Genomic DNA, 15,319 nt, shown 5'->3' with positions numbered 1-15,319 from the left:
AAAAACAGCTGGAATGGAATCATCCGTTTGTTCACACAGCACGTCAGAATCTTACCATATATAGATTATTTCATCTCGCGCCATGAAAAATCTGTGGACTGTGTGGGGTTGAAGAAGAAGCCGGAAGTCATGTAGTATGCAGACAACTTCAGCTGCAGAGTGGAGTGTATTTACCTTTTGTACAGGCAAGAAATTAGCAGTTTTTCCTGCATTTTAGCCAAAATGCCAGCTCGTTGTGTTGCTGGATTTTGCTTGAATACTCGGGAGGATGGATACACTCTTCAAACGTTTCCGAAAGACCCGATTCAACATGATAAATGGATTCCACAGGTGCAAAGGACAAGAGCTCTGTGGGTTCCATGTGACAGGTAGGTGTAAAGAGCTATTGAAAAAAATAATAGTTGGTGGGAACTAATTTGTTTCACAGTTTATAGCATATGTTACGTGTGAATTTAGAATAAATCCCCTTGGTCTAACCAGCAAAACACAAACTGTATTGCGTTTAAGACAGTTTAATCACACACAAAACAATACAACAATAAACAAGAACAAACTAACACAAAATAGAAGTACAATAGCAGTTTAGTAGCGTGCAATATGAGCTAACTAGCCAAAGGACATATAGTCACCAAAGTCAAACGAATGTTCCAAATGAGCGAATGTTATTTCCAGTGAATGTTGGAACTCGGCCAATGTTCAAGATATGTCCAAAAGACGAAAGGCCTCCATGTACTTGTCCAAAAGCAGCAGTGGTAGTAAAGAAGCTCCATCGACAGCGATCCTCTTGAACATTCCAAACATCCGCGTCTGACGACGTCATAAAGTCCTCTCAGAATGTAACAAAATATCCGCGTCATAATAACTGAATACAGAACATAAGTCAGGAGCGCTCAATGTGTTGATGTGTGCGGGTCGGGCAGGGAGGCAGGCAGGCGCGTGCGGCACAGTGCGTTTTCAGTGGCGAGTGCTGCAGTGTGATGTCTGCACGTGACGTCACGGACAAATATGGCCGTTACTGTGACGCGCATTGTACCGAGTTAGACTGATGGAACTTTGCGCAATTATATAACGCTCCCAGCTCACTTTTCACGGCTGTTATTATCATCCAAGTGATTAATATTATTTGTAGTTTTGATAATACTTATTTTAAGATTAGATTTTTGTGTCAGTGGGACTTTAAATCCCAAGTGATATGCCTATAAAGAGCTGGGGTGAGTCATCCCGGCTCCAAGCTGGGGTGGCTCATCGCGGCGCCACGCTGGGGTGGCTTATTGCGGTGCCGGGCCGGTTGATGGCGTTGTCTGACTGAGTGCGCCATCGTTGGCGCTGTTGTTCATCTCCGCCGATGGTGCACTCAGAAGTGAGCGACGACAATGCTGTAAAGCGCCTGCCTCGGCGCCGCGATGAGCCACCCCGGCTTAAGCCGTGATCGTCACACGCAGCGCCAACTGATTTAGCACCCCTGACTTACGTACACGGATATTTTCTTACATTCTGAGAGGACCCCCCCCCCCACACACACACACACACACACACTATTATTTGTTTTTAGTAGCTCTATACACACCTACCTGTGATTTGTAACCCTCAAAGATCTCGTCCTTTACACCTGTGCAATCCATTTTTTACGCAACCCGGGTATTTTGGAAACATATGAAGAGTAAATCCATCCTCCCGAGAATTCGAACAATATCCGGCAATACAATGAGCCAGCATTTTGGCTAATACGAAGGAACAAAGAGCTACCTTCCAGCAGGTAAAACTAGTATAAATACACAAGACCGCCTGAGTGCATTTCCTTCTCCAAAATAAATCCCTTGAGAGGATTTTCATGGCGGGAGTTACAAAAAGCCATATAACTTTAACATAGATTAGGTAGTATGTGAATTGTGTACTGTATCTTGCGTATCCTATGTGCTGACTTTGTTTATTTGATTGCTTCTTCTTTTTGCCTATCCGCAGCCCACACAATATTGTGCTACCTGTCGGCCAGTCCGAGCCCGGATAAATGCAGAGGGTTTCGTCAGGAAGGGGATCTGGCGTAAAACTGTTCCAAAATATTTGTATGAGCGTTCATCATACAAACTCCATAACGGTTAGGTCGTGGCCCGGGCTTCCTACGCCCGCACCCGGAAATATTAATCTGCAAGGCATAGGTAGAAATTCAGATAATGTAGGTCAAAGACAAAAAAAGAGGAGGAAAGCAGCATAGTCAGCAGAAGAAGAAAGAGAAAGGCACAGACCATACAGCTGTGTGTAGGGACTTTGAATGTGGGTACTATGACAGGAAAAGCTCAGAAGTTGACATGATGATTAGGAGAAAGGTTGATATATTGTGCATCCGAGAGAGCAAATGGAAAGGGAGGAAGGCTAGACCATTCACAGATATTGTGATCTGCAGTGAAAGCAGAAAGAGGAAGAATTAGTAAGATGGAGGTACACACTGGAAAGGAGAGGAATGAAGATTAGCCAAAGTAAAACAGAATACACGTGCATGAATGAGAGGGTCGAAGGAGGAAGAGTGATGCTCCAGGGAGAAGAGATAGCGAGGGTGGACGACTTCAAATACTTGGGGTCAACAATACAGAGCACTGGTGAGTGTGGTAAGGAAGTAAAGAAACGGTCCCAGCAGGATGGAACAGTTGGCGGAAGGTGTCTGGTGTCCCATGTGACGGAAGAGTATCTGGAAAGTTTATAAACTGTGATAAGGCTAGCCATGATGTACGGATTAGAGATGGTGGCACTGAAGAGACAACAGGAAGCAGATCTGTAGGTAGCAGGAATAAAGGTGCTGAGGTTCTCGGTTGGTGTGAACAGGTTGGATAGGATTAGAAATGAGCTCATTGGAAGTACAGCCATAGTTCAATGCTTTGGAGACAAGGTTCAAGAGAGCAGACTTCGATGGTTTGTACATGCTCAGAGGCGAGAGAGTGTGTATATTGGTAGAAGGGTGCTGAAGATGGAGCTGCCAGGCAAAAGAGCGAGAGGAAGACCAAAAAAAAAAAAAAAAAAAAAAAAAAAGGTTGATGATGTCGTGAGGGAGGACATGAGGGCAGTGGGTGTTAGAGAGGATACATGGGATATACTTAGATGGAAAAAGATGACACGTGTGGCGACCCCTAACGGGACAAGATGAAAGAAAAAGTTACAAAAAGCCATATATGTCAAAATCATGCTTCGTCATGAAAAAAACGGATGGGTCCATTCCGGGTGCCTTTTTTTTTTTTTTTTTTTTTAAATTAAAAAACATTTTAAAAAAATCTTGCATTTCATCCCAGTGGAGCTTGAAATTGCCCCAAGACGTGATTGTGAGTGCGACTGTTCTGTCTTCATGTGCCCTGTAATTGGCTGGCAACTAGTTCAGGGTGTACGCAGCCTCTTGCCCGTTGACAGCTGGGATAGGCTCCAGCACTCCCTCGACCATTGTGAGGATAAGCGGTTAAGAAAAAACAGACGGATGGATCCCAAAAACATGCGTGTTAAGTTCATTGAAAACGCTAAATTGCTGGTAGGTGTGTACGTGCGTGAAAACGGTTCTGTGGTAATACTCTGTGTCCCCTGCAATTGCCTGGCGACCAGTTCATGGTGTACCCTGCCTCTCGGCCGAAGATAGGTGAGACCCTCATAAGGATAAGTAGTTCAGAAACCGGATGGATGGATTTGAATACACTATTTAGAAAAAAATTATGCTCATTTTTATCAAAATCAATTAATCCTGACATTGTGAGTGTAGAAACCAGCCACTGGATAGGTTCATTAGTCTTATTTTACCACTTAACTAAGGAACTTTGTCCAAATTTTTAAAACAATCAAAAGAATTAAAGTGTAATCAGATTTACCACACCGTTATTAATCTGCATTAAAACATACAGACTGTCACAGACGAGACTCGGGGGTGGACCCAAATGCACGACTCAGGTGAGAGGTAAGCAGTGCGGAATAAGCCTTTATTCGTTCCAATGTCTGGTACCAGGGAGTCAGTCCAAACACGCAGCAAGATCAGTAACGGCAGGCTTACGGGGTAGGTCAGGAGACAGGCGTTGGTCGGTACACGGGAGGTAGACGTCAGGAGTACGGTAGTGCGGGAACGAGGCATGAGAGGCAACGATCTAGCAGAGTCTGTCATCCCCCAGGTCCTATATGTACTGGAAGGGTCACACCTGCGCCTCATGTCCTCCGATTAGACGGCCACGCCCAGCCCTGGCTGGAATCCAGGATCGTGACAGTACCCCCCCTCAACGGCCGGCTCTGGACGGCTCAGGCGCATCAGGGTGAGCCGCGTGAAAGTCCCTGATGAGGGAGCGGTCCACGACGAAGCGGGAGGGGATCCAAGAGCGCTCCTCCGGGCCATATCCCTCCCAGTCCACCAGGTACTGGACCCCCCTCCCTCTGCGGCGGGAAGACAACACCAACCCACCGTCGACCATGCGGGGGGGCGGGGGGGACTTGAGCGGAGGAGCCAGCGACGACGTGCGATTCGGGCGAAGTCTGCTGACGTGGAACGTAGGGTGCACCCTCATCAACCTGGGCAGTTTCAACGAGACGGCGACCGGGTTAATAACCTTGGAAACGGAACGGGCCAACGAACCTGGGAGCAAGTTTGCGGGATTCCGTTCGCAGCGGGAGATCTTTGGTGGAGAGCCACACTCGCTGTCCCACTCTGAGCTCTGGTGCGGCCCTCCTCTTGCGGTCTGCTGCGGCCTTGTAGGCGCTGCTCATGCGCAGCAGTGTCCTCCGAGCTGCTTCCCAGGTCAGTTTGCAGCGTCGCACCACAGCCAGGGCCGACGGAACTGTGGATTCTGTGACCAGTGGAGGAAACAGGGACGGAGGATACCCATGCACGACATGGAGTGGAGCCATACCTGTTGAAGCGGAGGGTAGAGAATTGTGGGCATACTCCACCCACTTGATGTGCTGGCTCCACGTGCTCTGTTCCCTGGATGCCAGACATCGAAGACCGGTCTCTAATTCCTGGTTAATCCTCTCAGTCTGGCCATTAGACTCTGGGTGATGACCCGATGTCCGACTTGCTGAAGCGCCGATGAGGTTGCAGAACTCCTTCCAGAAACGGGCGCTGAATTGCGGACCCCTGTCCGAAACGATGTCCTGGGGTAGGCCGTGGTAACGGACGACCTCGTCTAATACCAACTGGGCTGTCTGCTTGGCCGACGGGATCTTCGGAAGCGGCACGAAGTGGACCATCTTGGAAAAACGGTCCACTATGGACAGCACCACTGTGTTCCCTTGAGAAGGCGGCAGGCCGGTGACGAAGTCCAGCGCGATGTGTGACCACGGACGAAAGGGGATGGACAGGGGTTGCAACTCACCAACAGGCCATAGGCGGGAAGTCTTATTGGCTGCACACACCGGGCAGGCGTTGACGAACTCCCTTACGTCCTTGCTGAGGTTAGGCCACCAGAACCTTTGTTCTACCACTGAACGCGTCTTCGCCATGCCCGGGTGGCAGACCGTCTTGTTGGTATGGGCCCAGTTGATGACGTCTCCCCGCAGAGATGGGACGACGAACAGGCGGCCCGACGGACAATCCGCGGGTGACGGTGTCTCTCCCAGAGCCTCCTTCACCCGCGACTTGATCGCCCAGGTGAAACCAGCCACGAAGCACCCCACTGGCAGGATAGTAGCGGTGTCTGAATCCGTGCGCCCTCCCTCGTGGATCCGCGAGAGTACATCCGGCTTGCCGTTTTTGAAGCCTGGGCGGAAACACACCTTAAAGTGGAAGCGGGTGAAAAATAGGGCCCACCTGGCCTGACGGGCGTTCAACCTCTTCGCAGACTTCAGGTATTCAAGGTTCTTATGGTCCGTGAAGACAACGAACGGTACTTGCGAGCCCTCCAGCCAGTGCCGCCACTCCTCCAACGCAAGCAGTTCCCTATCTCCCACGTCGTAGTTCCTCTCTGCCGGGGTCAACTTTCTAGACAGGAACGCGCATGGGTGGATCCTTCCATCCCTGGGACTCCTCTGCGACAAGACTGCTCCGATTCCCGAATTCGATGCATCCACCTCCACCACAAACTGGTTATCTGGGTCCGGAATAATGAGAACGGGTGCAGTAGTGAAACTTGCCTTGAGCCTGCCGAAAGCCTCCTGGCAGGTCCCGGAACAGTCGAAGAGGGTATGTGGCGAGGTGAGCGAATGCAGAGGAGCGGCCACGGAACTGAAGTTCCTTATGAATTTCCTATAGAAATTGGCAAATCCCAGAAACCTCTGTCCGTCCCTCCTGTTGGTGGGGGTAGGCCACCGCAGCACCGCGTCGACCTTCCCGGGATCCATCCGTATCTCTCCCTCAGCCAGGACGAAGCCCAGGAAGGACACAGATGCCCGATGGAACTCACACTTCTCCATATTCACGTATAATTGGTGCTGCTGCAGACGCCGGAGCACCTCTCTGACTTGTTGAATGTGAGAGGTTAGGTCTGCTGAAAAGATGAGAATATCATCCAGATAAACAAAGACAGATCTGTTCAGGAACTCCCGAAGCACGTCGTTAATGAAGTTCTGAAAGACGGCCAGAGCGTTTGTCAGTCCGAAGGGCATCACCAGATACTCATAGTGCCCTGTGGGGGTGTTGAACGCCGTCTTCCACTCATCCCCTTCCCGAATCCGCACCAGATGGTAAGCGCTGCGCAAGTCGAGCTTGGTGAAGATCCGGGCTCCCTGGAGGAGTTCGAATGCTGTAGAGATAAGCGGCAAAGGGTACCTGTTCTTGACTGATGTCGTTCAGGCCTCAGTAGTCGATGCAGGGTCGCAGCGTGGAGTCCTTCTTCTTGACAAAAAAAAAAAAAAAAAAAAACCTGCACCGGCTGGTGAGGATGAGGGGCGAATGAGTCCGGCTGCCAGCGAGTCCTCGATGTAGTCCCTCATGGCTTGATGCTCTGGTCCGGTTAAAGAACACTTTCCCTCTGGGAGGAGAGGTGCCTGGCAGGAGTTCAATCGCGCAGTCGTATGACCGATGTGGCGGCAGAGACTTTGCTTTAGATTCAGAGAAGACCTCCCGTAGGTCATGGTAGCAGGAGGGCACTGCGGTCAGGTCCAGGACGGTACTAGGTTCTGTTAGCCGAACCGGCGCAACTTGAATACCCCTGTCTCTCCGGACAGCGACTGAGACAGTCCTCTCCCCAAGTCTTGATCTGACCCGTGGTCCAATCTATGTGCGGATTATCTTCTTTGAGCCACGGGCTGCCCAAGATGTCGCTACTACGTGCGTCGAAGACATGAAAGCTAATACGCTCCGAGTGAGCGTCCGGAAAGCTCATACGTAGCGTCTGAGTGCGATGTGTAACCAGACAAAGGAACTTGCCGTTGGCGGCATAGGCGTGACGAAAACGTTGCGTGGGAAAGGTTGCTGCCCCCAGCTCCTCGACCACGCGGGGATTTATCAAGTTTGCTTCCGACCGAGAATCTATGAAAGCCGTCACAGAGCATGAACGGGAGTCCGTTCCCAAGGTGAGGTGAAGAAGGGACCTCCCTGACCCCGTCGCGGTGTACCGCACACTCACCGGAGTAGCGATCCTGATGTCAGAATGCCCTGGTCGAGTCGGGCAACGGGCGATCAAGTGTCCCAAACGGCCGCAGTAAAAACAGCGTCCCTCTCGTCGCCGACGTAAGGGCTCCTCCGCTGAGCTGCCAAGCCACTCCACTTGCATGGCTTCCGGTGAAGCTGACAACACGGGTGGCCGGGAAGCGGAAACAACCGGGCTGCGACTCTCCCTCAGGCCCTCCATCTGTCTCTGCACGGTGAGGCGCTGGTCCACCTTGAGGGCCAATGCGATGAGGGAGTTAAGCGAAGGCGGAAGATCCATGGCCACGAGGTGACCACGGATCTGTGGGGACAGTCCCTCGTAAAACGAGTCATGGAGGGCTTCCTCATTCCAGCGGCTCTCGGCAGCCCGAATCCGGAACTCGATGGCGTAGTCGGACACGCGACGACGCCCCTGGCGAATTGTCATGAGTGACGACGCCGCCTGGCGTTCCGGAGCCGCATACTGGAACACCTGGGTGAGCGCACAGACGAAGCTCGCCCATGAGCGGCAGGTCTTCGAGTTACGGCTCCACTCGGCGGTGGCCCATGCCTCCGCCCTCCCTGTCATGTGGGAAATGACGAAGGCGATCCGGGAGCGGTCCGTGGGAAAAGCGGAAGCTTGCAGCTCAAAGTGGAGCTCGCACTGCGCCAGGAAGGACTTGACGTTACCGGAGTCGCCTGAGAACCGCTCTGGTCGAGAGAGCGGAGTGATGGTGGCACGGGGAGGCACAGGAGCGGCCGCGCTAGCTTGGGAGGCTAGCCACGGTTGCAGCTGGGTGCAGAGCTCCTGGATCTGGTGAGTCATACCCTGGAGAGCAGCCTCTTGCTCACCCAGGCGTTTGCCCTGCACTTGCAGCGCACGGCGAATGGCTTCAGAGTCGGCTGGGTCCATGTTCTTGGCTAGATCGTTCTGTCACGGACGAGACACGGGGGTGGACCCAAATGCATGACTCAGGTGAGAGGTAAGCAGTGCGGAATAAGCCTTTATTCGTTCCAATGTCGGGTACCAGGGAGTCAGTCCAAACACGCAGCAAGATCAGTAACTGCAGGCTTGCGGGTTAGGTCGGGAGACAGGCGTTGGTCGGTACATGGGAGGTAGACGTCAGGAGTACGGTAGTGCGGGAACGAGGCATGAGAGGCAACGATCTAGCAGAGTCTCTGTCATCCCCCGGGTCCTATATGTACTGGGTCTAATCGGAGGACATGAGGCGCAGGTGTGACCCTTCCGATTAGACGGCCACGCCCAGCCCTGGCTGGAATCCAGGATCATGACACAGACACTGGCACTTAAACCATAAATTGCTGATTCACGGTGCAGCATTACACACCACTCAATTTTGTCATGTAACTAGAATATGTGCCGGAAGAAAACAATGTCTTTGGAGTATAGTCTAGTTTGTCTTTCCTGTTTACCCAGATATGAATGGGTTAAACACTAAATTACAAAAACTCAGTGACATTGCCTCCTGCCAAAGTCATCTGAGATAGGGTCTGACTCACTCGTCACCTTAAACTGGAGAACTTCAAATAGATTTCTAATTTATTTACATTTTAATTAGTATTATATATATAGATTCACAATTTTTTTTTTATTTCAACCACATTTGTCACTTGAAAATGCCGTTTCCATAATGCGTTCTTGATCTAGTTTTGTAGTTTCAGCAATCAACTTCTGACATGGTTTTACAGATAAGAGCCTGCTCTCTGCAATATTAAAGGTTTAAATGTAAACTTTGTTGTTAGATGCATTTTTTTAAAAAAGTTTGGTTGTACAGTAAATCATGCTAATTATTCCTGATTGATTTTAGAAAAAAAAAAAAAAAGCAAAACATTAGAGAAGTCTATTTTCATCACTGGTTATTCTTAATGATGTAATAACATACATCTTATTAATTGCTTTTAGCTCCCACAGTGGTTTATGTAGCTGAAGATGACACACTCATGAAAGAGGAGATCTTTGGCCCCATTCTTCCTATTCTGACTGTTGAGTCTCTGGAGGAAGCCATTGACTTCGTCAATCACAAGGAGAAGCCATTGGCGCTCTACATTTTCTCTAACGAAACATCTGTAAGGGGACAACTCAATACTGTCTTACAGTGATAACCATTTTTGCATTGTATACTCTTCGGTGATCCTTTTTCCATTCAGGTAATAAACACAGTGTTGGAGAAAACCAGCAGTGGGGGGTTCTGCTCAAATGATGGGATTATCCACATGACACTTCCAGGACTACCATTTGGAGGTGTAGGTAGGCATTGAAGGAATATATTTTTATTCACACTTACATCAGGCCAACAATACAATATACAATTGAGAGGCCCCATAGCTAAATGGTTAGAGCATTGGTTTGGTAAACCAGGGGTCATGAGCTCGTATCTCATTAGGGCCTCTACTCCCCAAGAGGGGTTACCTCAGCAAGGGCATCCGGCGTAAAAACTGTGCAAAACAAATCTGAGCGTACATCTGAGATGTGACGCTGTGGTGACCCCTAACGGGAGAAAGCCGAAAGAAACGTATTTACATAAGGCCAACAATCACTCAATTATAAGGACTTTGAGACTAATAGTGGCTATTGATGACAAATCCCAGTCTGTTTATTCAGCCCTCTTCATACACTTGAGAATCAATCAATCAGAGGGAAAAATCTACCTGATTTTCACACGTTATCATGTATTTTTGACATCACAATATACAGTATATTGCAGGGTTTTAAAAAAAAAAAAAAAAAAAAAAAAGTGCCTTTTTCCAATTCAGTAGCCCTGTTTCTATGTGGGTTACCTTTTACTTTGGTTCAATGTATATCATTTGTTTGCCTTAAGATATGCTTAAATGTTGTGTATTAAATAAACAACCTGCACTTATTTTCTTCCACCGTGGAGTTGCAGGTGTTGGGATACTTATTTCCGCCTGTCTCGGCACCTGTATGTTGGGGTTCACCCCGGTGGACAAGAGGGTAGTCTCCCTCCGCCTTTGGGTAGGACAACAGGTGCTGACTGTTGTTTGAGCCTGTGCCCTAAATATCATTTCAGAGTACCCACCCTTTCTGGAGTCCATAGTGTGGGTGACTTCAATGCTCATGGGGACAATGACAGCGAGACCTGGAAGGAAGTGATTAGGAGGGATGCTCTCCAACTCCCCGATCAGAAACTGAGTGATGTTCTGTTGCTGGACTTCTGCGCTCATCACGGATTGTCCATAACAAACACCATGTTCAAAGATAAGGGTGTCCACACGTGCACCAGGACACTCTAGGTCAAAGTTCAATGATTAAAAATGATGAAGTTCACAACTTTGTGCTCACGTCATCGGACTTGTGGCCGCATGTCTTGGACACTCGGGTGAAGAGATGGGTGGAGGTGTTAACTTATCACCAGGTGGTAATGAGTTGGCACCAATGGTGGGAGAAGATGGTAGTCTGACATGGGAGGCCCAAACATATTGTGTGGTTCTGCTGGGAACGGCTGGCAGAATCCCCAGAAAAAGAAAAAGTCTGAAAATGTTTCAATTCCCACAACAGAACTTTGCTCATGTTCCAGGGGAACATCAAGTCGGGGTGGACAATATTCCAACCCTCCATTGCTGAGGCGGCAAACCATAGCTGTGGCCTGTCCCCGAACACATTCGTTGACACGAATGGTAAGGGATGCCGTTGAGCTGAAGGAGTCTGATCTGGCCTTTGAGACTCCTGAGGAGGGTAATGGGTACCATTTGGCCAAGGGGAATGCAGCCTTAGTGATAGCAGAAGCAAAAACTAGGGTATGGGAGGAGTTTGATAAGGGCATGAAGAAAGACTTCCAGACGGCTTTGAGGAAAGTCTGGCAGAGGCACAAAAAACGCAAGGCAAAAGGTAAGGTCCAAAAACGTGAGACAAGGTCTGATGACTATGAGGCAAAACTTGGAAATGTGAACAAGACTATAGTGGCATAGGAAAGGTGTGGCAAAGGGAAGCACTACAAAACACTTTGGTACTCATGCACAATAGTGGAGTATCCAATACTCAGTAGCACAACGAACTGCCAAATGCAGAAGACACACTCAGGCTTAAATGCCTGATCCAATTAGTGTCCATGCAGCACAGGTGCTGGACTGCTGCCAGAGGGCCGCCAACGCTTGGGTGCTAGGCCCCTGTGGTTTGGGTGCCGCCGAGAGATTGTGGTCATGAGGCGGCCATGGATCGGTCACCGCCGAGGCATGGTCATGAGGCAGCCGTGGCTCGGTTGCCACCGAGGCATGGGCAAGAGTCCGCTGTAGCTCGATCCTCACCAAGGTGGAACTGAGAGTGCACTGTGGCTCGGTCATCAGCGAGGCGGAAGTGAGAGGGGGCACTGTGGCTCAGTCTCCGGCGAGGAGTGAGCAAAAGTCGGCTGTGGTTCTATGGCCAGAGAGGCATGCACAAGAGTTCATAGTGGACCTGCTGCCAGCACAGTGTGGGCGCGAGTCCGCTGTGGGTCTGCCGCGACCAAGGCGGAGGAGAGAGTCCGCTGTGACTCGGTCCCCACTGAGTCGGAAGCGAGAGTCCGCTGTGGTTCAGTTCCCACCGAGGCATGGGCAGCAGTCAGCTGTGGCTCGGCCACGAGCGAGGTGGGGGCATGAGTCGGCAGTGGCTCGGTTACCGGCGAGGCATGGATGGAATACGACTGGCTTGGTTTCGGGTGTAGCGGGAGGCATAAAGCAGCACTCTACTTGGGCGCCTCCTCTGGCCCCAGATAGATGGCCAAATGGGTGCTTCAGAAAGGATTGGAGGAAGAGGACTTGGGCCTACGGGAGTTAAGCACTCGGGGGAAGGCAAAACACATTTACTGGGACTGAACACTAGGAGGGAAAAACCAAAAACAGTCTCCAAGTCAGAATCTGGCTGGCGGTCATATAAGTCCAGGTCCTCCTCGAAATCCCAAAAATATTAGTCCAGCAAAACATGCGGTGGTGAAGATGGCAAAGTCGGAGGCGACAAAACAAAGGAGCCCACTCGTATAGGGGACGCTTGGTCAACCGGTGCACTGCGAGGCAGCCAGGTGACGAGACTGGCGATGCGGTGTTTTACCTTCTGGCCAGTTCATTCTATCAGAGGCAGAGGACCCAACTGCAGGATCTTGAGAGTGGTTTTGTTAAAAACTGAGGTCATACACGGGTAAGCAGTCCGAGATGGCAGAGGCACAAAAAAATGCAAGGCAAAAGGCAAGGTCCAAAGATGTGAAACAAGGTCCCATAGCTATGAGGGAAAACTTGAAAACGTGAAAAAGACGTGAGAAGACGATAGAGTTCATGCACCTACGTCACAAAATCATGTGGTTTTTGTTTACATCGTCAAACAAAGCATTGTGGAAAGTTCATTCTGTTGAGACGAAACTAAAATATATCTTGTAGCACAACACCCAGAGTTTTGTCTGATACCGTTTAACATTTAGAAGGTGATAAACAAAAGGTACGTGGAAAAATTAGAAACATAGTAATGTTGATTGTGGTACGGGAGTGAATAAATAGGTCGAAGCAGATTGAAACGAGTGGTGGAAGAGGTCAGGTGTTTTATGTGAGAAGATTCTCTGATGAAGGGCAAGGTTTATAAGACAGTGGTGAAGCCATCCATGATGTACTGATTGGAGACAGATTGGAGAAGTGGCTGAAATGAAGATGTTGAGGTTCTCTCTTGGATTAAGCATGTTGGATAGGATTATAAATGAGCTCATTAGAGGGACACCCAAATTCGAATGTTGAGAGGAAGGACATGAGGACAATGGGTGTTAGAGAAGAGGATGCATGAGATCAACTTAGATGGAAAAAGATGACAGGTTGTGGCGACCCCTAACAGGACAAGCCGAAAGAAAAGAAGGACACCCTAGGTTAGTTGTTTTGGAGGCAAAGTTAGAAAGCGCACACTTCAGTGGTTTTGATACGTAGAGCTCATGCATCTAAGTCATAAAATCATGTGACTTCGCCATATTGCCGGTCTAACAAAGCATTGTTGACAGTTAATTACATTGAGATGAAATGAAAATACAGTATATCTTATAGCACGACATCCAGAGTTTTGTCCGATACCGTTAAACATTTACTGTAGAAGGTGATAATAAACCAAGGTACGTGGAAAAATTAGAGAGACTTGGCATAGAGGCTATTTAATGCCGAAGTCGATGTTTTTGCCGATAAGAAATTTGACTGTTAATTCACTTCCCTGTCTTGGACAACTGGATATGCACATGTATCTGGTAAATAAGTAGTCAAGATTTACACAGAAGAGTTTGAAACCCTATAAAAGTCTGGACGCATACAAATACTTCATTTCTGGATCTGTTCTCAATGAGGAATAAATCCCAAACAAATACCAATATTTAAATAAATTACCCATAGTTTTACACAAACTTGCATTCATCTACTATGATAAGGAAAAAAAAATTTAGGACAGGGAGTCTTCTCCTCTGTACACGCATTTTGTGGCCACATGTTAACCTCCTTAAACCTCTCTATGAGACTTTTCTTTTTTAAATACACATTGTTCTCAAATGAGTCAATTTGGCATTTTAAATACTTCTTGGTTATTTGAGATTGAGAAGAATACATATGCATTCATCTGAGATGACACGCTGTGGCGACCCTGAAAGGGACAAGCCGAAAGAAACACACACACTTACAGTCTTAAATAAATATTTTGCACTGTTTGACTTAAATATTTTTTGCAATAAATATTTGTGCATAAAACCTTTGTGCATAATGCAGTTTATCCTCTACATTACACATCCTTGGCCCAAGACTTCAAAAGTAACACTTTTACCTTCGTTAACCTCTGCGACAGTTTTTTTTTTAATATGCATTGTTCTCAAACGAGCCAACTTGGCATTATAAATACTTATTGGTAATTTGAAATTGAGAAGAATAATTCCTTCCTGAAATGAAGTGATCGCTCCACAGGCGTGTGTATTTGGGTGGGCACCATCCATCACGTTTAATTGTTGAAATCCATCGATCTTTTCTGGTCTTTTCAGATGGTATTCTATAGAATGATTTCTTTAAAGATCTGGCTTGTCTGTTGTGACAACTAACAGCACAACAGGTCTCGGGCATTGTGAAAAATCTGCTCTGGTTCAACAACTCCTGCACTGCTGGGCAGCTTTGTTTGACCAGCAATATGGCGGCGTAAAAACGGTGACGTCACGTGCACGATCTCTATAGTGGCACAGGAACATTGTGGCGAAGGGAAGCACTACACAACGCTTGCATACTCACACAGGATAGTGGCGTATCCAATACACAGTAGCACAACGAACTTGCAATTGCAGAAAACACACTCAAGGCTTAAATGCCTAGTCCAATTAGTGTCCATGCACCGCAGGTGTGGGACTGCTGCCAGAGGCTGCTCCAGCCAGGGCAGTGGCTTGGGCATGCCCCTGATAGAGTAGATGAGATTCACCTGGAGTTCCTAAAGGCTCTGGATGTTGTGGGCTGTGCTGCTTGGCACGCCTCTCCAATATTGCGTGGAACTTGGGGACAGGCCTTTGGATTGGCAAATTGGGGTGGTCATCCCTCTTTTTAAGAAGGTGGTCTGGAGGGTGTTTCAACGAAAGGGGCATCACACTCAGCCTCTCTGGTTAGGTCTATTCAGGGGTGGTGGAGAAAAGGGTCCATCAGGAAGTCAGCTTTAGGAGAGGCAGTGTGGTTTTCGTCCTGGCCATGGAACAGTAGACCGGCTCTACACTCTCATCAAGGTCCTCATGGGTGCATGGTAGTTCGTCCAAGTAGTCTACATGTGTTTTGTGAACTCGGAGGTGTTTGATCGTTTCCCTTGGG

General features: G+C 48.6%; 1 protein-coding gene across 4 annotated transcripts in view; it reads left to right on the top strand.

The window, feature by feature from the left end:
* Positions 1-15,319, top strand: part of aldh3b1 (aldehyde dehydrogenase 3 family, member B1) — a 140,865-nt gene that overhangs the window by 121,322 nt on the left and 4,224 nt on the right. For 3 of the 4 annotated variants that reach the window (XM_061845073.1, XM_061845077.1, XM_061845076.1), the window contains 2 exons: positions 9,444-9,607; positions 9,689-9,788. In XM_061845073.1, coding sequence (XP_061701057.1) covers positions 9,444-9,607; positions 9,689-9,788 — 264 coding nt within the window. Of the gene's footprint in view, positions 1-9,443; positions 9,608-9,688; positions 9,789-10,569; positions 13,872-15,319 lie in introns of those variants that run through there. The other variant, XM_061845074.1, reaches the window with a different exon arrangement.

This window comes from Syngnathoides biaculeatus, chromosome 16 (genome assembly GCF_019802595.1).
Source record: "Syngnathoides biaculeatus isolate LvHL_M chromosome 16, ASM1980259v1, whole genome shotgun sequence".
Taxonomy (NCBI): Eukaryota; Metazoa; Chordata; class Actinopteri; order Syngnathiformes; family Syngnathidae; genus Syngnathoides; species Syngnathoides biaculeatus.
This window is presented reverse-complemented; position numbering and strand designations above follow the sequence as displayed.